Here is a 24,022-nt window from a genome sequence, read left to right as displayed (position 1 = left end):
AAAGAAATAGTGATGCATGAAAGAGAAATAAATCATAGATTCTATTCAGGGGAAACCTGCTGCCAAACAATTGTTTGGGGTTTTTTTGTTCCCGTTTTTCTTTTTGCCCTCTTATTGCCAAGGAACTGGGACTTTTAAATGGACAACTTATCTTTTAATTTCAAAATGTTAGTTAAAAACTTTCATCTTTTCTCATCATTAGAGTAATAATGAATTTCGATTGTCACTAGTATAGAAGACAGTTGCCGAACATTTTACTGGATAAAAACATAAATAAATAAAAGCGATTATCTATGAAAGTGCAGCCATTAAAATTTCCATATCTGTCTTCAGTTAAATCAGGCCTACACTGAACCCCTTCGTCGCATTTTTCTTCCTTTTGTTTAATAAGTTACTTGCGGAATTCGACCGCACTCAAACCTGGCGGAATTCGACCGCACTCAAACCTGATAAAAGATCTTAAGTTTCAATCAAGAGAGCATTGCAATTCGAGACTTCCCTGTTACTGTTGATCGGTGAAACCAGTGGGGTCTGTGGTAAAAACCTGATTTGTAATTGGATAGACTTACTTTGGAAAGGACTTTATTCTTGCCACCAGAGGGTGTTTGAAAATTTGGCCAGAAAACTTGTCCTTCAAATCTCGATCGATTTAAATAATTGACCCTCATCTTGGCAACAAGGAGGTGATGGTGGTGGTGGTGGTGGTAGTACTAGTAGTAGTAGTAGTAGTAGTAGTAGTAGTAGTAGTAGTAGTAGTAGTAGTAGTAGTAGTAGTAGTAGTAGTTGTAGTAGTAGTAGTAATAGTAGTAGTCGCGGTGGTAGTGGTTATGGTTAAACAATCTTAAGCATTCAGCGCAATATCCATTAAACGTGCTCAAAACACTTTACAAAGGGTCCCTAGGCAAACAGCAACACTTAACATGAAGGACGAAACATGACGCTTATTAGGCGATATTGCAAAAATTAATTTCGACAAAAACAACGCTGATAACTTTAGGTACTCATTTTACACCTGTGTACGGTTAGATATTGTGAGCAAAGAGCCTTGTCCATAGACTATGAGCCGCTCAGTGCGGGACTCGAAACCTGGACCTTTAGGTCGGAAGGCAAGTGTCATACAACAAGACCACATTGCCACTCATGTAGTAATCGTAATTGTGGTGTATAAGAAGATCAGGTGGTAACAGTAGTCGTGAAGTCTTAGCGTTAATCAAGGTACCTATTTACACCTAAGTCGAATGGGGATATTTGTAAAATGCCGTACCCAAGAAAACAACTCTGGGGCCAAAGTTTTGCGATTATTGTAATCATTTGCACTACGACAAGATGATAGACCGTATTATCTCTGAAATACTGACGCCACATGCCTTCTGTAATCTTAACCCTCCCTCCCTCCTCCACACCCCCCCCCCCCTTCTCTCTCTCTCTCTCTCTCTCTCTCTCTCTCTCTTCTTCTTCTTCTTCTTCTTCTTCTTCTTCTTCTTCTTCTTCTTCTTCTTCTTTTTTTTTTTTTTTTTTCTTCTTTCTTCTTCTCTTCTTCTTCTTCTTCTTCTTCTTCTTCTTTTCTTCTTCTTCTTCTTCTTCTTCTTCTTCTTCTTCTTCTTCTTCTTCTTTTTCTTCTTCTCCTCCTCCTACTACTCCTCCTCCTTCTTCCTTTTAAGTCTGTAACTCCAATTTTGAAGATTTCATAGACCACAATATTTTTGTTTCATTGGAGATGTTAGACTTTTCCACTGTCTGAATGTCGATAATATGAACGAGTACAAGTGGGCATTCACTCTTGAGTGGGGAACCATAAACTCGGATGACTTCCTATAATTTTGTTGAATATCACCGAGGGGTAATTTGGCTGATAGTGCAGTGTTTGCTTATTTGTCTTCTTATGGTTATCATAATCATGGACTATTGAAACCATTGTCAGACTTTTCAAAGTGGTTTCCAACAATAGAACAAGACTACCAAAAACATAGGGACGTGGAAATTTGGTAATGTTGTAATCTTTTTTATGAGATTGCAATGTATTAGATACATGTCTTTAGATCAATCGACTTTATGATCGGTAAGGCTATTGAGTCCTTTATTTGCACAAAAAAAGGAGTTGCTAAACATTCTAACCAATTATTGGTTTCTTATGTTAAACCTTTTCACACAATTGCTCATAGTAGATTAGTTAAAATAGTTTGCAATCATCAGGAAAAAAACATTTATTAATTTACTGCACACAGCGCCTGCTCTGCAGCGGCATCATCTGTTTCAGGTTAAAATGTGTCATTGAAATATGATATAGCCAAAATTGACAGGTCACTTGAAAATCATTTTTGGAAATTATATTGTAAACCCATAGAAGTACCTCTCGATGCGTCTGAACAGTTCAGTATAGCTATTCTGGATAACGATAATGTTATTCAGGATAGATAGTTGACTAATGTTCTTGAAGAGGAATGAACATTTTAAAAATGTTTTGTATAATAGAAATTTATATTTTTTTTCATTTTCTTTGAATATGTTTGTTGGAAAAAGGGTTTTCTTTTCTGTTTAGCGAAATTTCATTAATTGGAAGTTGCGCAAAAGTTATTGAAGAATAACTCATGGAAATGATAATTATCATTCATATGACAAGGGTCCTCAATTTAACCAAAATCTGCTTTCTCTTTTTATGTAATTTTATCAAAATGTTGCACAGATTTGGCTAAAGTCTCACGTGATTGCATTCAACCAATCAAGATGTATGTTACTTAGAGAACTGTGAGTTGACGTTTAATATAGATTAACATAGTCAACTGATTGGGGGAATGGAATCACGTGGCAAGCTCTACATTTTTTATAGTCAGGGCCTACTTAATCCGTAACCCTCCAAAATGTTTGTTTTTTTTAAATTGAGTTTAACAATAGTAATAGAATATGATAAATTAGTAAATTCAAGTGATTATAATAGTTCTTAAATCAACATGCTTGTGGAACACTGACTCGAAGAAACACAGTTTTATCTCATGTGATTTCATTCCCCCAATCAGTTGAATATGTTAATCTATCTTAACCGTAAACTTACAGTTACCTCTTGTTTAATCTCTTATTATATCCTATAATTGTCACATTGCAGCTAATAGAACTTGACACGAACAAGCGAACTTGACAATCCTTAGTGTTGGATTAACGCCAGAAATCAAATTTGCTTGTGATGGCTTATCGTTTGATTTAATACGGGATTGGTGTGCCATTTTCCTTTTGACCTTGTTGTCCTGAAAATGTATTGACCATAAACAATTTACACATATTTATCTATTAACAATAATATGTAAAACCTTGACACACCTTGACTTAAATTTTTATTAGATTATTATACGATGCTGCCACTCAAGCATTCATGAATTTGGATAAGACAATTCATAAAAAAAATACAAGATGACAATTGCCTTTTAAAGATATGTAAATCCTTTTTTTAATATGGCCGAAAAGTATAATGTACATTTTGGATAAATTTTAATAGAATTACCCCTGACTTTAGTCATTTGACCAGTATCGAATTCGAAGGGCACTTCTGTACCTGTCATACTAAGCCAATAACCTCAAATTTTGCTTAGGGGCCAAAACTCAAAATGATTAACTTTCAAAAGTAGCACTTTGCAGTTTCGACATTCTGAGGGAACCAACATCGCATCGTTGATGTAGACATTGAAAGATTCGCCATTACATAGGTTCACAATTAAGTTAGCCGACCTCTGCGCGGTAAATCGATTTTATAAATGTGATTGTCCGTGTGCAATCAATAATATGTACATGGATAATTTATTTGGCAGTTGAGATCAATTATATGAAAAAGTACTGGTATTTTAATGAAACAATGACTTTGATATTGTAAGGCGTATTGTTATTGCAGATATTCATTTTAACATATCGTTAATGACAAATGGTATAACAGTGTGTTTCATCCTGTCCATTTCTTTACCAATTATTTCTGGTCCTGAAACAACATTGCTTTTTCTCTGCCATTGGCACATTATGCTCTAGTTGGTGTATTCTAGATGCTTCTAAGACATTTCTTTTTCGTCCCGCTAATCGTCTCTTACAAACTTCACGACATTCAATTAACACACTTGAATATTAACTTGGGGCACGCACACACACCCTTCTCTCTCTCTCTCTCTCTCTCTCTCTCTCTCTCTCTCTCTCTCTCTCTCTCTCTCTCTCTCTCTCATTCTCTCTCTCTCTCTCATTTTCTCTCTTTCTCTTTCTTCATCTTTATTTATCTTTCTTTTTTTCGCACAGACAAGCAAGCACACATAAATACCTAGAAACTCTCTCATTCTCTCAATATACTCGTATCTATTTATCTCTGCCTATCTGTCTATCTATCTATCTGTTTATCTATATATCTGTCTATCTATCTATCTGTCTGTCTATCTATCAATCTATTCACATATATGTCTATCTATATATCCATCACACACACACACACACACACACACACACACACACACACAAAACCCCACCCAAACTCAAATATAATAAGTCGTTAATTGAAGTGGACTAATCTTAAAACAAGTACCATTATAACTAACACCTTCGTGATGATTGTCTTTCTTTTCCTTTTTTTTATTTCTGACGTGCCCGTTGGATCAACCATACATTGATTGATCTAATTAGTTCTCTCCTCTCCAACTCCCAAGACAAAACTATTTGACAGTTGTGGTGAATACTCTTATGTCACTCTCGTAGAAATAAAAACAAACTCAGAATACCCTGTTTATATTCCTTGTTTTAAAAGATCAAAACATGCTGTTTTGTATACATGTTCTGATCAACGGATTCGCCTTTGCTTCCTATTCATTGTCACCATGTCATACCATAGTAAGTAAGGCAGGTGGTGTCATTAAATTGAGCGAGGCAATAGGGTTTGTTTGAAGCCATGTCATATAGGAACCAGAGAACAGTAGCGCAGGCGATGTTATCAAATTGGTTTAGAATCGTAATAATACTGTATGGGGCATTATATTTCGCACATCAATGTTAACAAACAATAAAAACAATCCCTCGTTGAATTACACAATATATTTATGATGAAATGTAGAATTTGAAGTAGAAACAGATATTTAAACCTCAGCTTATCTTGCTTTTAAGTGGGTGAGGATCAGTACAATCCGTGTAATAATATTATTAATAATAATAATAATAATAATAATAATAATAATAATAATAATAATAATAATAATAATAATAATAATAATCATCATCGTTGTCGTCGTCGTCGTCGTCGTCGTCGTCATAATAATAATAATAATAATAATAATAATAATAATAATAATAATAATAATAAAATAATAATAATAATAATAATAATAATAATGATAATAATAACAACAATAACAACAACAACAACAACAACATTAGAGCTTTATTGTCCATAAATAGGGCCATTTTTCATTTAATAGCACTTATTATTACGTATTTAGGTAAATACTCACAACATCCGCCAGCCGGATACAGCGTACCAACAACACACATAGCTATGTGTAACCTTAACCGGTTATAGTGTGGATGATAGAATTTAGTGAGAACTAATCATTAGAATGTCTGTCAAAAGACAACAACAAAGAGCTGTGTGACGTCAATTTCGTTGAATCTAATTTTTGTAAATCTGTCAATTTAACGTTGTACAGATAAAATGTCAACTGGTTGTTGACATTAAATCATTCAAATATGCCGTTTTGACTTAAAGAGACAAACTGTCAACCCCAGAACAATCAGAATGGGGAGAGGGGGTGGGGGGGGGGGGGGGGGGGGAGTGGATGAATGAAACGGATCTCAATGGCTTTCAAGATAGGTCAGAAATGACCACAATAGAACTGACAACAATTTGAAAAAAAAATAAGCTATCAAGGCGATGGCTAACTACTAACCTGTGACGTGTTGTTTGTCTCAAGAGATTCTGATCTTGAGATTGTCATAGAATTGCAATTCTGTCTGCCAGTTTGACAAGACTTTGTCTTTAACATAATATTATAGTAGTAGTAATGTCCCTAATTGGAGACTAAAGGAGAAGAGAAGTCAATGCTTTGAATGTTACACAGATTATCTTGACAACTAGATATGTCGAGAGGGTGAGATTGAAAAGGATTTAAAAGGGACCTTTTCCTTCGAAAAATGCCCAAAATTTGTTTATGACTTCATATATTTCTATTTTGTCCATTGCTGTTTTTTTTTAGTTTAAATTTTATATTTTGGTTTCTGTTTCAAAAATCAACTTAGCCGTAAAGCAAAGCTGTCTATTTTCTAATTGCTCTTTCGCTGTTTCACTTTCCAACACGTCTGATGAATTTCGATTTCCAATTAAACAGCACGTTGCCTTACAAAATGTCAACTTTGTTCTTGGTTTGGGGCTCGCTCAGTGTTGAGTATATTTACACACAATCACACACACACACACACTTACACACATACACACACACACGTATATATATATATATATATATATATAGATATATATATATATATATATAGGATATATATATATATATATATTTATATAGGGGAGGGAGGTTGGATGGGTGTGCGTATGTGTGTGTGTGTGTGTGTGTGTGTTTATGTGTTAAGAGTGTCATTCAGAACATAAGTCCGATGTCAGTTTCAAAAACGTTTTCTTGCATCTGATTCTTGAACTGGATGAATGCCGCTTGACGTCGTATCAATTTGAATCATGATATATACCCGAGTAATTGACACTATATCTTTACCATTTGGTTTGTTGGAGAGCAGGAGACATAAGCAGGAGACATAGTGGTCAGTAGTGTTCAGTGTTTTGAATGGTTTTAACGTGTCATGATAAAATTTCACAGTAGCACACTGGACTTTTTTTTTTTTTTTTTTTTTTTTACAATGAATCGATAATTCATTTAAGTAAAGTCTTTGATATTCTGGGACGCATTCTGCTATTTATTTTTTGTTTTGTTCCGAAAGCATCATGCCGATGCTGATGTCCTGAAATATTGTAGGAACTGAGAAAGCCAGGATGGTTCTTAGAAGTGTTACATTATGAAAACGGCCTTTGATTCATCGCCATCTTTACCGGGAAGGTTGATTTTGATCGTTGTTTAATAGGGAGGGGAGACAGAATAAAAACGTGTGATATTTTGATAATCTCTCTCTCTCTCCCCCCCCCCCCCCCCCCATACCTGCCTACTTTTACGGATTGTCCGTAATTGTTACGGAAATTAAGTAACAATTTCGGACATACGGAAATGGAAGAAATATTACGGATTTTGATTTCACAACAAATTGGTCGTAGTATTAGAGAGAGAAAAAAAAACAATTATTATTTTGTCTTTTAAGTTCCCGCAATTATCAAAGAAAGAAAAAAATATGTTCCCTTAAAGTTATAAAGGCTACTGCTCAGTTCACGCACATGATAGCTTAGTCGATTGCCAGCTCGTAACGGTGGTGGTCAACAACATTTATTTTACGTATAGAAGGTTGTAGATACGCAGTATTTTTTTTTATTTTTTTTATTTTGTCGTTTTTTCTTGTTGTTAATTGGTGGACTATTACTAAAATTGTACCATTTATTACTGATGAATTTTGTGTTGGCTACTGATTTTGAAATGTTCAAGTAGACAGGTATGCCCCCCCCCCCCCTTCTTCCCGAATCGATTTTTGTTAAAATTATCAATATTTAAAATCTCGTTTTGCATATTATGTTACTAGGGCGCATTAGATTTGATTTATTGCGTGACTTTAAAGTCGCTCAGCTTGAAACTGACTGGATTCACTTTATATCTTTTTTTTTCCAGGTCAAGCCCACATCCCTTGACCAACCTGTTAATCAATAGACCAGATGCCTGGCAGGATGTTACTTATCAAGTCTCTCGTATTTTCAACCATCACAACAAACGGTAATATGATAAATCTCCAATTCTAATCTATGAGATATTTAGGTTCAATACTATGTGGTTATTTTTTCTGTTTCATTAACATCTTTACTTTTCATTTGATTAAAATGATCATGATGATGCCAATATCAAAATTCGATCTTCTCATTACAGATACGTATTTGGTGTCCTTTGTATTTGTCGTCTTGGGTGTATCACCAGCACTAGACATCATGCAGAATCTTGATCTGAACAAGTGTGCATGAAACAGTGCCAGACAAAGCAAGAAAGAGAAATACAAGGGGAAAAAAACATCTCAAAAAATCAGTCTGCCTCGACTGGGGATCGAACCTCAGACCTCCCGATTACCACCCATTCGAGGCAGACTGATTTTTGGGATGTTTATTTTTTTCTTGTATTTTTCTTTCTCGCCTTGTCTGGCACCATTTCATACACAATTGTTCCGATCTTTATCTTATACCGGTGCCTGCTCCATAATTTCTCAATGAAGAATCTTGCTGCGGTTAAAATAACAGCTAGTGCTAAAATAACGTTATGCAATGGATGACAATCTCTCATAGAAATAAAAATATACCAATATCTAGTGAAATAAAATAAAATACAAGCTAGGCTGACAGGATCTGTAACGTTTTTTTAAATTTGTTTTTCAATACACTCCTTCCTGTTATATCAACCGATGTCTGTGACCCCCCCCCCCCCCCCCCTCGTCCCGTGTCAATACGTGGCGGTTACATACCAGCGTGTTAGTGGTCAATATTGGAACAATAAGATTGTGTTTGCAATATTTCATGATCAGGAAATTACCATATTTCGTTAATAGGAAAAAGACTTGTCAACAAGTGACCAGAGCGTTATCACTGGGTCATCGACCGACTTAATTTGCTATTCTGAGTTCATTGGGTTGTTTTCTGAGAAAAATTAACACACTAGCAAGCCAGACGATCCCTTATTATTCTGACATTGCTCAACTTTTGAATGTCTTTTTTATGTATTATATATCTTGAATTTTTTTTTTCTTTTACAGAATCCAGTTGCAAGCCGTGCCCATCCTTCGCCCGTTTATTGCCTTTCTACTGCTAGAACCCCAGCAGTCTGACCAGTATGGTCAAGCCCGGGATGAAGTCAGGAGAATTCTGATCAATGTTTGTACTAATGGGTCTCACGTGCAAGCCCGTGTGGTGAATGAATTTGTCCTCCAGATCTTTGTGAGAATTCAGGTGGGTTGACTACGAGTTCATATCATTAAGATAAGTGGGTTTTTTGTTTTGTTTTTGTTTGCGTGAACTCCATTACTTCCGATTGTGCGCATTTTTATTGCCCTCTGTCGTCGGATGGTCGACCAACCTGTTATTTACTCAGGTGTGTGATTACGTCACCGCGAGATGACCGCAACGACTCGTGGTTATCTGACACGTGCGAAATTATTTAATTACTCGCAAGTTCAATTAAAAGCCCTTTCTTGGTTAAGACACTCTGCCGGTTATACCAAAGTCGTTCAAAACTCACGATATCAAACGTTTCCAGACGTGTGTCTTGCTTTAAGCACTGCAGTATTAATAGCGCGAAAGTTGCCCCGTCTTGTTGAGTAATAAATAGTTGATCGGAATAAGGTATGGAACAAATTTGTTTTCTGTTAATGTTACATGATTTTCATTACCAAGAAGAAATCACATTCGGTTTATTGCTAAAGATTAATTGCTTCCAATCAGTCCTGACTTGAATGCAATGCTACCCATCAAGGAATCCCACACGGTGGTGGTGGTGGTGGTGGTGGTGGTGGTGGTGGTGGTGGTGGTGGTGGTGGTGGTGGTGGTGGTGGTGGTTATTGTGGTGATGGTTATGATGATGATAATTACGATTATGCGGAGGTGGTTGTGGTAGTGGTAGTGATGATGATGACAATATGATGATTGCAGTAGTGGTGGTAGTGATGATGATGATGTGATTGTAGTAGTAGTGGTGATGATGATGGTTGCCGTATTGGTGATAGTGTTGCTGATGTGGTGAAGAAGTTGTAGTAATGGGGTGGGGGGGGGGTGGTAGTGATGGTGTGGTAGAGAAATTGTTGTTGTCGTGTGGTGATTACATTAGTGGTGAATGCGATAATGATGTGGTTGAGAAGTTGCAATATTTGTGGTGGTGACGATGATGATGTGGTAGAGGTAGTTTCGTATGGCTACAACTCCAGGTTGTTTCGCTTCACCCAATCCGCGAAAGCACTGTCCGCCTCATGAACCATTTGGTAGCCGCCTGGGGGTGCTGTTGCGGGGCACTTCAAAATGATGTGGTCCATGTCTTGGCAAGGGTCATTGCATGCTGGGCATTTTGGAGATGATGCATAACCCCATCGATGCAAGTCTGAGGCTGTTCTACCATGCCTAGATCTTATTCTGTTGCGTGTTGACCATTCTTTTCTGGTAAGAGTATGGAAACCAGGCAGTGGTATGTTCGTTGGTTCTTCAATAATTTCACTAGCCTTTGGTGGTTTTTGTTTCCATTCCTCTCGCCAGGCCTCCTCTAGGTCGAAATTGTCATTTTTTGTATTGTAATAGGGTTTCCTTGATTTGAGGCAAGCTGTTTTAGGGGCCGACTCTATTATTTCTTTGATGTGGTGATAGTAAAGGATGTAGCAGCGATGGAACTTATGATGATGATGTTGTGGTGGTGATGGTGTCGTGGGTGGTGCTGATCTTTTTTGCAGTATTGGTGTTAGTGATGATAACGATGATGATGATGTTGTGGTGTCGGTTGTAGTAGAGATGGTGGTGATGACTTCAAAATTTAAGAATTACGTCTGAAATCTTCGATTTTGCAATTATGCGATGCGTTTATTAAAACATTAATCGAATTTAAATTCCCCACCTTATTCTCTTGAAAATTTGTGTATTGTATATAAATTTCAATAAGTAGGTTCGATTGTTCTAAAATTTCAGACATGCATCTTTATATGATTTATAGTGTGGAGGCTGCATGTTTCTAAATTTTTGTGAGGTTTTTTTAAATTGCACCTGATATCTAGACGTCTATAGTCTAACTTCTAAATGACACAAACAAATGTTCGCACAAGTCTAATATCTTTGAGTATAGATTCAATTTATTTTCATTATCTAAACCTCCCCGATATAATACCGCCTTGTAACGGCGGGTTACATATTTAGTAAGCTTGTCACGTATCATTAAATAACGATTGATGATAGTGATAGCCATTATTGTACCCCTGGTTTTTTTAATGAATATCTTGTTTGATTTTATCTGGGAAACTAAATTTATTAGAAATGCTTTTATTCAATGCTTGGCTTTTTACTTGAATTAATTACGATGATATAATGTCCTATGTCTTATTTTCTTATATTGGAAACAAATTTGTATGTAATTTTGGTTAAGACTTATATTAATCTGTCAATCGGTTTTAAACATTTGTCGTCTGTTCGAACAATAAGAGTTTGAATAACTGAATATAATTAATCTGTTAAGAAACCCATCACATGTGTCTAGAAACGAATTGTTAGTGGTGTTGGTGGTGGTTGTGGGGATGAGGAACAGTAAGAGGTTGATGAGAGGGGGCATGGGAAAAGAACAGAGAATGAAATATGGAAAAGAACTAGTTGAAATACAATTAATGTCTCCCTTCATTATTTTTTTATTTGTAAAACGTTGGCGTCGTTATTGACATTGGTATTATTTCCTTAAAATGATTCTATTTTTTTTCCCATTGTTGGCGGCTTGTCTTACTGTTCGTTAAGAATGATATACGTTTTTGGTTCCTTGCGGTGTCCATATTTGCATTGTGGCATGAATGGTTTCCTCTTTTATTTATTTTAGCTATTGATTTGTTAATTTTTACGTCCCGAGGTACTGGGTGTTTGTTATATCTGTTGGAAATGACGCCCACGTAGGAGATAAGTATTCTGTGCCAAATCATCATTTTTTGGTCTATATATACTAATGTGTATCCTGTTTGATCCTTTTACTTTTTGTCTTCAGCAATATTTTGTAAACACACCGAAATATGATTATGCTGTTTGCAGTCATGTAGTTACTTTAAAGTGTTCAGTTGGTATTTACTCTATCATTGTCCGTATCTTACTGTTTTCATCAAGAGTGCAGTAACATCAATGAGGTTGGGGCGTCAATGTTATTTAGACTTCACCGCTGAAAATCGCTGAGTTTGGAATTACATTGAGATGAATAATCGTTGTAAATTGCGATTGGCAATAAAGTCATTTTTTGCCATCAAAGTGACAATGTTAGATTTCAACTTTGCTCAATAACAATTGACACTATTGACGCTGATTCAGACTTCGTATTTTTTCATTTTAATTCCGGACTACTGAAATGTAGCTTCATTTTATTTTGTTGTCATCTAAAACGCAACATGATCTTATTGTATAGTGGAAAGTGGTATGGGGTCTTCCAGTGATGTCCATTCCCAGAATGTTTATATTTCGAGGTTAATAATTTTTGTTTTTGACCTAACGCCGAGAAAAAATGTTTTTAATGCCTGCAAATTTCTTCCCCCTTTGTGGATGAATGCTTTTTTTTTTCGTCAATTTGATTTTTCCGATTCAATCCTTTCTAGTAATGCTATGGCTTGCTGATTGAATGGGTGTTTCTGGTCAGTTTTTAAAATCATTTTAATTGCGTCAACGTGTACTAATGTTTGTCGAGTCCTCTAAAAGTTATCATTTTCAAATATTCCAAATTTTCTTCATGCTTTGATTCGGAGTTTGGAATTCCATAAAGACAAACAGTAAACGATTCGGGGGCATTTTTTGTCCCGATAAATAATAGGAACCCCATTAAACTACTCTGACTGATCGTACCCTTAGGGACGGCTGGATTCAGTGTTACTATTTTTATGTCGAATTCTTTATGCAATCAATTTCAATCATTGTTTTTTTTTTCATTTGTAATGTTGGTGAATAATAATCTTAAATGATTTTGATGTTTTCTTAATGACTCATATTATTGGGTTAGATGAATTATGTGATTTTTCAAAATTTCAAAAGAATAAACAGGTCTTACATAACCATGAAATGGAGATAATCCAAGTTTATGTAAGGTAACAAAGGCGGAAACCGGCCATTTCTACCCTTCTAATTGGGATTTTGTCTTTTACAGGTTATATTTCCAACAAAATACGTAGTTACCCAATCGTTTGCATGATATACAAGGAAGGCCGGGACGGATGCCGTGAATAAAATTTGATTCCCGTCATTTGTGTCAAAACAGTCTATCAGTTTGAATCAAAACACCCCCAGCCTCTCCCTTCCCACCATCTCATATTTGTCATATTGGTTGTTAGTATTGCTGACATGTTTTTAATGCCAGTTTTTGTCAATGATTCGAAATTATATCTTTGAAATTGTTCCTTTTTAAAAAAATTATGAAATACCACCTTTGACTGATTCATAATCGTTTTTTTAAAAGAAAATAATACGTTGTTTTGTAGTCCTTGCTCTGGGTCTCTAATCTTTTATGGCTGTTTATTCGATGTTATTAACAATAGGGTTTTGTGAAAAATGTCAGCCGGGATACATTTTGGATTAGGAAGATATATTCATCGATTCTTTCAATTTACACTGCAAAACAATAGTCTCTGTAGCCCGTCAAAATAAAACAATCTTCTTTGTTTTTGCCATGGAGTCAGCGAAAATAATGGAAGTATCATCCTGCTCACATGTTGACATGAAATTAACCAACCGCCATGAGTAGAGCTTTTGTATTCAAAATTACAAAGATTTTGATAAAACAATCTGTAATTCTTAACACGGCAAAAATCAAGCGACTGGTATCTTCCATGAAGTTATATGTTGTTGTCTTTTTGTTGTTGTTGTTGTTGTTGTTGTTGTTGTTGTTGTTGTTGTTTTCTTTGGGGTTTTTTGGGTTTTTTTTCTGGGTGGGGTTCCTGGCCTCCCATAGTGGACAGGGTGGCACTTTCTGTCTTCTATCCCATTATATCTGTGTTTCAATGTATTTTCTGTCTTTGTCTTGGAATGAGATTATTTACTTTTGTCCTGACCCTGACTGCAGTTCTTGACTGAGAGGGAAACAGTCGACTGTATAGTCGTAGTTTTTGGAGATTATATTTTTTTCCTTGAAAATCATCTCTCTGTCATGTACCGTTATTTTATTTTATTTTATTTTTAATAACATATGTAAACATTTGTGTTCCTCTTAGTGGCATCTTATGCTGGTATCTGGGTAATCTCAAACTAAGAACATTGACAGTATGCTCTTGGAATCTACATCTGTTCCCTATTTGTACCATTTCCCTTTGTCTTACTTTTTCCTGAATTCCTTGTAATTGTACATCTAGAATGTTTTTACTATCCAATTTTCTTCCTTTTTACTGGCGCTGACATGACCTAAATGTATTGCAAGCGCTGTAAAACCCTTCAAAACAAACAAAACAAATTGTTTTTTGTTGTTTGTTTGGGGGTTTTTTTGTGGGGAGGTTATTTTTGGGTTTATTTATTTATGTATTTTTGTGTTTGTTTTGTTAATGTTTGTGTTTTTGTGCTATGTTTTTTATTGATGCCCCAGTAATATCATGTGACATTTAATAATTATCTTTGACAACAACCATTACCCATTTCCATCTGTCGATCTCACTTTTCCTTTTATATCTAGATTCGAATTCTTGGCGAGCTCGGTCTTGAGAGATTTTAGTTCGTGTCAAATCACTCGTTCAGTTTTGTTGTTGTTTTGTTTTGTTTTGGGTGTGGCTTTCCTTGTTTTTGTTTGTTTGCTTTGTTGGGGTTATATTTTTTTTTGTTATTGTTTTGGGGATGTGTTTTTATTTTTCTTTAAATAATGGCGTGTTATTCTCTTCCTTAGTTAGATTTAATAGGGGATTCTTTATTCGGACCATGGTTTGTTGTACCCTGCTTTTTAAATGTGTGTTTGTTTGTGTGTGTGTTTTGTTTTGTCTTGTTTTGTGTCTGCTTTTTTGTTTAGAAATGGCTTCAGCTTGTCTTCTCTTGCAGAAATGTGTTACTCGGATATTACCACACGAATGCAAAAACAGAACGCTATTTAAAGCTAGCACAATCTCCCAATTAATTGGCAATGATAGGCAAACAATATTTACATGATAATTCGTCCTTAGTAAGTAGTCCTTCGGATCCATTAGGCCCATGGAGCCGGAGTTTATCCCGGTTTCTATGGCGTGAAACTGACAGTAGCAATTGCTTGCTATCTTTTGAATAGGATGCTAGTCTATCGTAAAGTACGTTCCGTCAAATCTAACAGATTCAGCTACCTCGTCACTGCTGGGTGGACAGGAGGGTCAGAAAGAATCTCGACTGCTCCCGGTATCGATCTTGGTCCCTTTGCGTGTGAAGCGAGTGCTCTACCAACTGAGCTATCGGGACCCCCAATTCGTCCTTAGTCTTGTTAAATTGATCGATGTTGTGCTTATTTATGCATGTTTGTTGTTGCGCTAAGATAATAAATTGTGATGTTTGATTATGAGTTTGAATCGTCATATCAACCCTTTGAAAGAGAATTTCTTGTGATATTCTGATTGAGACCCTGCTATTTGAATATTGCAATGGTCTGCTATCATCCATCGCTTTAAAAGACAAGGTAAGATAAGATATTCTTTATTGATCCTGAATGGAAATTATCATAATGTTACAAATCATTTATCGTTTTATAGCATATTATACACTGTCGTGAACTAATTAATGGAATTACGAAGCTAATTAATAACAAAATTTAATAAAATATTCATAAAATATATAGTAGTTACAAGCAATGGTATAGTAATCGGACATGAAAGTATAATAGAGTTGAAATAATGGATTTGTAATAAAATGGAATTTTGAAAATAGATTGAGAAGGATTGCCCATAGCCAACACAGGTTGATAAAAAGTAAAAATAAAGCATGGTATTTGAATGTATAAATAAATAATAAATAATGTAGATATAGCACCATGTAAGCATGCATAAATAAATAGATTTTAGTGCGAATATAGGATCTTCCAAATTTCATGTAATAAAAATTTAGTTACTGATGGTAAAAATGAATTAAAATATCTTTGTTTTTTGGTTTCTGTTACTCCTGTGACTTATTTTGATTTCGTTGTACAGAGTGTGGAACTCGTCTCTTTGAATTTTGTTAATCTTAACATTAGCAATATCTTTGTGAAAATCTTCAAAATTGTTCCATCCATCATTTCCTAACATTCGATTTGCATGCTTTATTATTCTATTTCTTTTTATTACTTCAGATTATTTACAATTTCCACCCCAAGTAACTACACAGAAACAAAAAAGACTTACAGTGCAAGAGTTATAAAACAAAGATAAAATTGCTTTGTCAACATTTATGGAGTACCGTCTCCTCCTCATGAATAATCTTGTCTTCATCTTATTTAGTACTTTGCATGACTGATTTATCCAGTTTAACCTTTCATTGACAATTTTACCGAGGTATTTATACTCCTCTACCCTCTCTACATTTTCGTTTTTAATAATTATATTTTCATGTATGTTACCATCTTTCCTAAAATCAAATATCATATCTTTAGTTTTCTTTACATTAAGTTCTAGATAGTTATTATCACACCTTCACCAAATCTTTCCATTTCTTTATAATAATTCAATACATCATCTCCGGTTGTTATCAAGGCCTTTTATATAGCGTAGTTTCCACTAAACGTGTTCAAAACGCTTTACAAGGGGCCACTAGCCAACAGCAACACTTAACATAAAGGACGAGATATAACGCCTGTTAGGCGATTTTACATTTTTTTTCCCGCCAGGTACTCATTTTACACATGAGCACCGTTATAAAATGTGAGTAAAGAGCCTTTTCCAAGGACTCAACTATGTGCCGCTCTAAGCGAGACTCGAACCCTGGACCGTCATGCCACGGGACCACATAGACCTGAAGACGGATTTTGCCATTAAATTGACCAGAAATGTTGATTTTAATATTTTTAGGGGGCGGGGGGGGGGGGGATGTTTCGAGTGAGAAATTTTTTCTAAACATTTTTAAGAACCCGAGTCTCATAATTTGAGGGGGGAGGGGGAGACTGGGACAGCAGCGTGGCTCAGCGGTACGGTCTTTGCTCCGTACCCAAAAGGTATCGAGTTTGATTATCCGCCTCGTTGTGTGGCCTTGAGCAAGTCACCTCGCCCTAGCTCACTTTGCGGCGCTGCACTGCGGCTGACGCCTGGGTTATTTCAGTCTTCCCTTGGAATAGATCCTAAAGAAAGTTTCCCCTTGGGGATGATTAAAGGGAATCTATTTTACTTATTTTAAAGCAACCCGACGTTATCCCGTTTTGAGGCGACAAACAATGAAAACTAAATCTTAAGCACTATAACATGGGAAATGTTCCCGCGACCTTTAATTCTTTTGTAAAAATCAAAACGTCGTTTCATATCATTGTGTTCTTTACAATTATTGTCACTTTAAATATGTCAAATGCCCTATTATAACCAGCAAAATACCCAGTCTTCGAATGAAGATCATCAATATTTTGCTTATCTGGGACTTCTTGCTCCTCATTTGATGGTTATCTTGCTACCAAACATACTTATTATAAACGTTGTTAGTTTGACTGCTATCTCCTTCTGCTGTCAAAAATGTTGATGGCATCTCTTTAGCCTACCATTCTAATTGCAATATTTTACATATATAAGCTCTACTTTAACTTTTCCATCTTCACAACTAAATGTCTGTCTTTGTCCGTTCCATCTGGGGAATTTTAATTAATAATAACGCTCATAGCTCAAAGGAGATGCAGATTGAGCCATGACTCGATCTCATTCTCCTTATATGAATCGGTCTCATTCTTCAGAAAACTGAAAGCACTGCATGCTTAATTTTTAGAGTAGGGCTTCTAGATCGATTAACCCTGGGACTGGGTGCGGAGTCAAACCCATATCATTTGTAGTTTTAGGTACAATTTCAATTGTATTAATATTTGTTTCAGTTTGAGTGTGATAATACTCATGGTTGTTATTGCCTTTTCCACGGTCTCTTTCGAGTTTGGGTTGTGGTTTGCATTATTTTTTGTCTTCGGCATTCTGAAAATAAGTGTCTAGACGTCTTGAGGTCAATCTAAATCCAATCGAAAATAACATGTTTGGCGTTTTGAATAATTCCAGTTTATTTTCGGTCAGTGACAGCAATGAATTGACAATGAGAATAACAAAACGAAACAAACCGAATGATGCCAAATCAACTAATGATTACTGAAGGTTAATTCGTCACTGTCCAAATACGTGAGTATCGCAGCAATCGAGATTATTTTCTGACCTTTTTTGGTAGAATTCAGTCTTACAAAAAGATAAGAAATCTTACCTCTCATGATAATTGACTTAGGTTTGATTTGCCAAAGTCTCCATAAAAACGGCATCCACCCAAATATAATCATTTTCTGAATACTTTCCCAAAATTATCATAAAGCCAGATGTTATCTTATTGAAAGTAAAAAGTAGACATATTTTGCGATATTTTGTCCCAGATAGTTTTAATGTGTTCGTCCTCGTTGTGTTTATAATTAGTGTTCTGCCTAAACAATCTCTCTGTGTGTAAAAGGTTGGACTTGGTGTTAATTTTAAATCAAAACTTTAAAAAAATACTGACAAAGTTATTATTTAAAAAGTTATTTTTTAAAGTAACTGGTAAACATCCTTTGTGGCCTGAACATTCGGTTCTTGCTCCATTATAGTAAGATGTAACGAGAATGATATGTTCATTTCAGATCACAAAAAGGGAGAATATCATTCACAATGGCGTCTTCCTGGAGAACATGGCCATGGCAATCTACCAACGATGGGCCTCTGCTAAGAAACACACAGATTATACAGAGCCACAAGACGCCAGAACAGTTCACTTGGAAGAATCAGCCTGCAAATGGTTGAGGCATTGTCTGGAGATGTGTTGTCTGTATGTGGAGTCCAACTTGGTCACTGCCGGTCTTGTTGAAGCATTGGTGGTTCTGACCAAGATGATAATTTTGGTATGGACTTGTTTTACTCTGAAAATTATTTTAATAGATTTACTTTTTCTATCATTATTTTATGGCATTAGATAATATACTATCATCGTTTTATTATGTAATGACTGTCATGAATATACTTTTTTTTAAATAAATAGTTAGACATTCCTCTTAATTTACAAAATATTAAGCAAACCAGTTCCAATTCCATCCCAACACAGCACACTCCAGTGTGACTTGACCTTTGAAAGGTTTCTGCACGGTTCAGAACTCACGCTGCCGTATGAAGTAAACCCTCAATCTGCCTCTTTAATTTTTTATGTCTTCTACTGGAAATTTTGAAGCAGGGTATTTTAGAGGAACAATTGGGCAATCTCGTTCTATTCGGGCTAAGAGCTCTCTCTCTCTCTCTCTCTCTCTCTCTCTCTCTCTCTCTCTCTCTCTCTCTCTCTCTCTCTCTCAGGACTCAATAAGACATATTTGCATCGTCCTGTACTAAATTATCTTGTCTTCCAGAATAGTTCAATTTCACCGCGTTTAAAGGCTGATGTCTAAACAAAACGCACTTTCTTCTTTGCCCAACGCATCGCTATATTTTCGTTCAAAGTGTATAGTCCAATATATTCATTAGATATCTTGAGCTTTCCTCGTCGCTCTCTTTATTTCAAACTTGGTGGGATTCAAACCACAAACAAAGATTTTTTTTCAAAACTTCCTCGATGATGAGATAGTAAATACTTATATGAAATATCCCCACATTCCAGACCCCATTGGTCAAAGAATAACGTAACTTTTGCACAAATACACACACACACACACACACACACACACACATCGCGACAAATATATGACACATTTTCTTTTGACGGTACAAGCCGATTGCCCCTGAGCTTTTTGACAGATTTCCAAATGATATGGCATTTATGAACATAATGTTCAAACAAGTTTGGCACACTTGTCAACATGAGTGCCATCTTACTTTTTAAGCTGACAACAAGGAAGTTGATTGATGTCACTATAGAATGAATGGAAAAAGAGATTGGTTATTCAATCTCTTTTTTTTTAACTTGAGCTTTTATATAGCGCAATATCCACTAAACCTGCTCAAAGCGCTTTACAAAGGGTCCTTGACTAACTGCACCATGTAGAATAAGACATGACGCTTGTTAAGCGATATTACAATTTTTCCCGACATAGACAAAGCAGTCAACGGCATGTACTCAGTTTACACTTGAATTGAGTACGGAGAGAGAATGAGCCTTTTCCAAGGACTCGACTATGCGCCGAGCGAGGCTCAAACCCAGGACCTTCCGATTCGACGTCTTGGTGCGTGGTTAAAAGCACCTCTGAAAACAAAAGTATTTTATTCAAATAGACTTACTCAATAATATTTTCAATAAGATTTCCATATTATTCATTAATAATTCAACGCACCTTGCAAAAATTCTGGTGAAGTTGAAAGGACAGGTTTACATGTCTCTGGTTTCAGCAAAATGGCTGATAGTGGATGTTCTCAAGTTATTAAATGATTATGTATCGTCAATAAGTAGGCTACACTCATACCACACCTTAGTGTGTTAATGATCTCAATAATGACGCTTACGACATCTTTATTGTTTATGGGGATTTTTTTTCCAGCAATGAGACTAGAGGATCACGTTTTCATGCTAAATGTAAATTATACGTTACGTCCCAATAGCACAGTTAATAGAGCACTTGCTTTACACGCAAATAGACAGGTATCTGTAACATGGGAAGTTGATTTTTTTCTGAGCTCCCCCCACCCCAGCCTACACGACAGCGATTGGATTGTTTGTTCTAGCGGAAATTACTTTGTTTTAAAATAGCCTTCTGTCCAAGGGGTAGCAAGCATTTGCTATTGTCCATTTAAAGTTATAGAAACTGGGATAAACTCTCGCTTCATGGGCGATATATATTTTTCGTGACTTATGTCAGCATCAATAGCCATGCATCAAAGATGCATTTATGTTATGTAAATGGATCCAGCAGTGAAGAAAAATAATTCTAAATCAAATTATGTCTGTAACATTTTTTTTTTACTTTTCAATACTCTCTGTTTACCCTTCAATTTCAATCGAAGCAGGAGGTATCGATGGCCAGTTACATCAACACACATTGTAACAAATTAAATGTAAAGAGCCCATCTTCTCAAAAGTGTATTGATTCCGTGTTTCAGGTTGAATTCTTTCCCTCATGGGACGGTCAATAATGTATAAGTGAGTTGTTTGTCTTTGCATATAAGTTTCTGGTGTAAGATTCCAATTAAGGCGCAGCAAATATTTGTTGTGTGGAGCTCTGGAAAACAAATATCAATGGTGTTGAATGATGAGCTTGAGTGTGGTAGACGCGGCACAGCTGATTGATAATAAACCTATCCGTTTCTTCCCTATATCAACAAGGTCAACCAAACGACGAGAGATGAACAAAACGAAATTACTTATGGTCGATGAAATGCCGACCACTCTCATTATCTCATTGTCATTTATGAACTGCTATGTTTCCCCCGTTCTGTTCCTATTGTCGGTAAACAATAAAATCTAATGATAAATGCATCTCCTCTCTCTAACATACACACACACAGACACACATAGACATAATATCATTAATTTTTAGTAAAGGTCCTTACGTGTTAAAAACTAATCGTTTACCATATTTCCTCAAACCAGACACCCAACACAAGTGACGTGGTTCTTTGTTTGCTAAGCCATCTTCTGTCTCACCAGAGTTTGTACAAGAATTCTCTAATTTTGGACATAGGTATGACATCGATCATTCTAACATTTTTTTTTTTTTTTCATATCTTCATATCTTTTCATTTGATCGTCGTCGTCGTCGTCATCATCATCATTATCATCATCATCATCATCATCACCATGTTCAGTAATATTTAATATATTTGATTTTTTTTTCAAATTAAGTAACATGACTATACTAGTTTTATTAATTATATGTTTTATTTTGTGTTCTGAATTGGCAATCTGCCTAAATTAAACTTTGAATTTAATTGAATTTATTTAAGCATATTGGAACCGTCTTTTAACAACATAAGGCAACTGTCACACCACGAAACTAAAATAAAATCCGGTTTGAGCAGTAATTAGTTGTCGGAATTTACCTCTAATTTGGACATTATTCTGCTCTCCACAAGGCTCAATGAAACATCTGCTGTATTTCTTTGTTGTTGTTTTATTTCTTAATAAAGGCGAGTTTTAGAAAGGTTTGCACAATACTCTTTCACTTTCCATCTTGAAATCTGAGTTAATATGATACTTTCACTTTTAGAGAGATGGAATTATGTTTTGCTGATGTTGTTGCTATTTTTGTTTTGGGGTGGGGGGGGGGGGGTTGGGTTTTTATAATTTATATTGCAACTACAAAAACCCATACATTTTTAAGTTTAGTTTTGGATTTGGTATCACACTGAGTTAATGCCGGATCGTGAAATTGAAGCGCCCGCTTGGAAAGGGGGGGGGGGGGAGAATTTGTTTCTTTTGTTTTATTATAGTAACCTAAAGATCTCACCTCTCAATATATCACGTTTCTAGACGCTGGAAACTTTCTACCCATATAATAATGCCCATTAAACGTTGGACGTCGAAATTAAACAAAGACCCAAAGAACGAAAAACAAAACTAACATTGCGAACTGGTTTGATAGCACTGAAATCACTATAAATTGCACATAATGAGAAAGACAGAAAGAAATTAATCATTCGCTCTTATGTTATGTTAAAAGTTATTTATATGTTTATATATATATATATATATATATATATATATATATATATATATATATATATATATATTAACCAATATAAACCTGCTTAATTTACTTAATTTTGCATTTGTTTATTTGATATATCTGTTAAGATATTTAGTCCTTTTACCAATTATTTTAGCTCTATCGTGCACGCATAATGTGGTCACCATACCGTTTTTATTTTAATTTGCATCTTCCTGTCGTCATTTTCAACTCTATGATTAGAAAAACAAATTGCAAGGGCATAAAGTCTTGTTTCTAGGCGTATTTATTGTAGATTTATTGATATAGAGCAGATCTTCTTTTAATAATTGAAAGGGATGTACTCCTTTCCAAGTAAAACATGCTTTAGTCACTTTTTTCTAACCGGTGAAGTGATCTTGGACATGGAATTAAAGTGACCTCCATCCATCCCAGATATGTGCCCGGGATGATATAAATAAACTAACATATTCAAACGTTTATATCTGATAATATCACAAACACTTTCAATAATTAAAAGTTTTGTGAGCCATTTAATTCAGGCTTATCTAGTTTCAAACTTATTTTACTTTCGTTAGACACGTTAAAAATGTAGTTTGTGTGAAAGTTATAATGGTGTTTAAAAAATAAACTCGTTTCCCTCCACTCCTGTTAAAAAATCGGCTCCGTTTTTTTTGTTTTTTTTTTACTGAAGCAAATTTCCATATTGGATGTTTTCAGGTTACCCTCAAGGCCAATAGAACCCTTATCCTAATTACGTTTTTAAAAAAAGCGATACTTGGTTGGCCCTTTGCGCGTTCAGACAAGGAATCGGTGAGGCAACTGGCATTGTTTTTACGGAAAATTGCCTCAATCGAGCTTTCAAACGTGGGAAGTGTCATGACGTAAATACACACTCAACGGCTTAGTTTTTTAATATATTTTTATTGGTCTATTTATCGTTTATTTCCCGTTATACATTTCCTTTCGAAGATTCAAAACATATTAACCATCATTTTGTGTTGCAGAATTTATAATTTTCTTTTTGGTTACATTCGCTTTGTTTTTTTATCAACGTCTCTGAAGTTGTTTCACTGTCACTGTTGTACCCTTTGGGTTGTTTACTCCGTCGTCTAATGTTTTTAAGAATGGATCTCAAAAACCAATCTGACCTTAGTACACCAGTCTTCTTGATGTGTACACATTTTATGATTAAAGGCTTATTGTAATTACGTCGTTATTTTTGATAGTTTCCTCCCTTGTTTTTTTTTAGTTTTTTTTTTTTTGTTTTTTTTTTTTTTTTGTTTTTTTTTTTTGGTATTATTTGATTGTTTGGAATTATTTTTTTTTCATTGTGTGTGTGTGTTTGTGTGTGTGTGTGTGTGTGTGTTTTAGATTGTTTTTTTTTTTTTTCTTTTGTTTAGTTTGTTTAGTTT

General features: G+C 35.3%; 1 protein-coding gene across 1 annotated transcript in view; it reads left to right on the top strand.

Annotated features, from left to right (window-relative positions):
* LOC144964162 (focadhesin-like) overlaps window positions 1-24,022 on the top strand; it is a 377,317-nt gene that overhangs the window by 276,486 nt on the left and 76,809 nt on the right. Inside the window, exons 6-9 of the mRNA XM_078898108.1 lie at window positions 7,785-7,886; window positions 8,908-9,100; window positions 18,609-18,866; window positions 21,533-21,623. Of these exons, the coding sequence (XP_078754234.1) occupies window positions 7,785-7,886; window positions 8,908-9,100; window positions 18,609-18,866; window positions 21,533-21,623 (644 nt within the window). The remainder of the gene's footprint in view (window positions 1-7,784; window positions 7,887-8,907; window positions 9,101-18,608; window positions 18,867-21,532; window positions 21,624-24,022) is intronic.

This window comes from Berghia stephanieae, chromosome 2, assembly GCF_034508935.2.
Source record: "Berghia stephanieae isolate SIO BIC M18660-M18661 chromosome 2, UCSD_Bste_1.3, whole genome shotgun sequence".
NCBI classification, from domain to species: Eukaryota; Metazoa; Mollusca; class Gastropoda; order Nudibranchia; family Aeolidiidae; genus Berghia; species Berghia stephanieae.
Note: the sequence above shows the minus strand (reverse complement) of the source record. Positions and strands in the feature narration are given on the sequence as shown.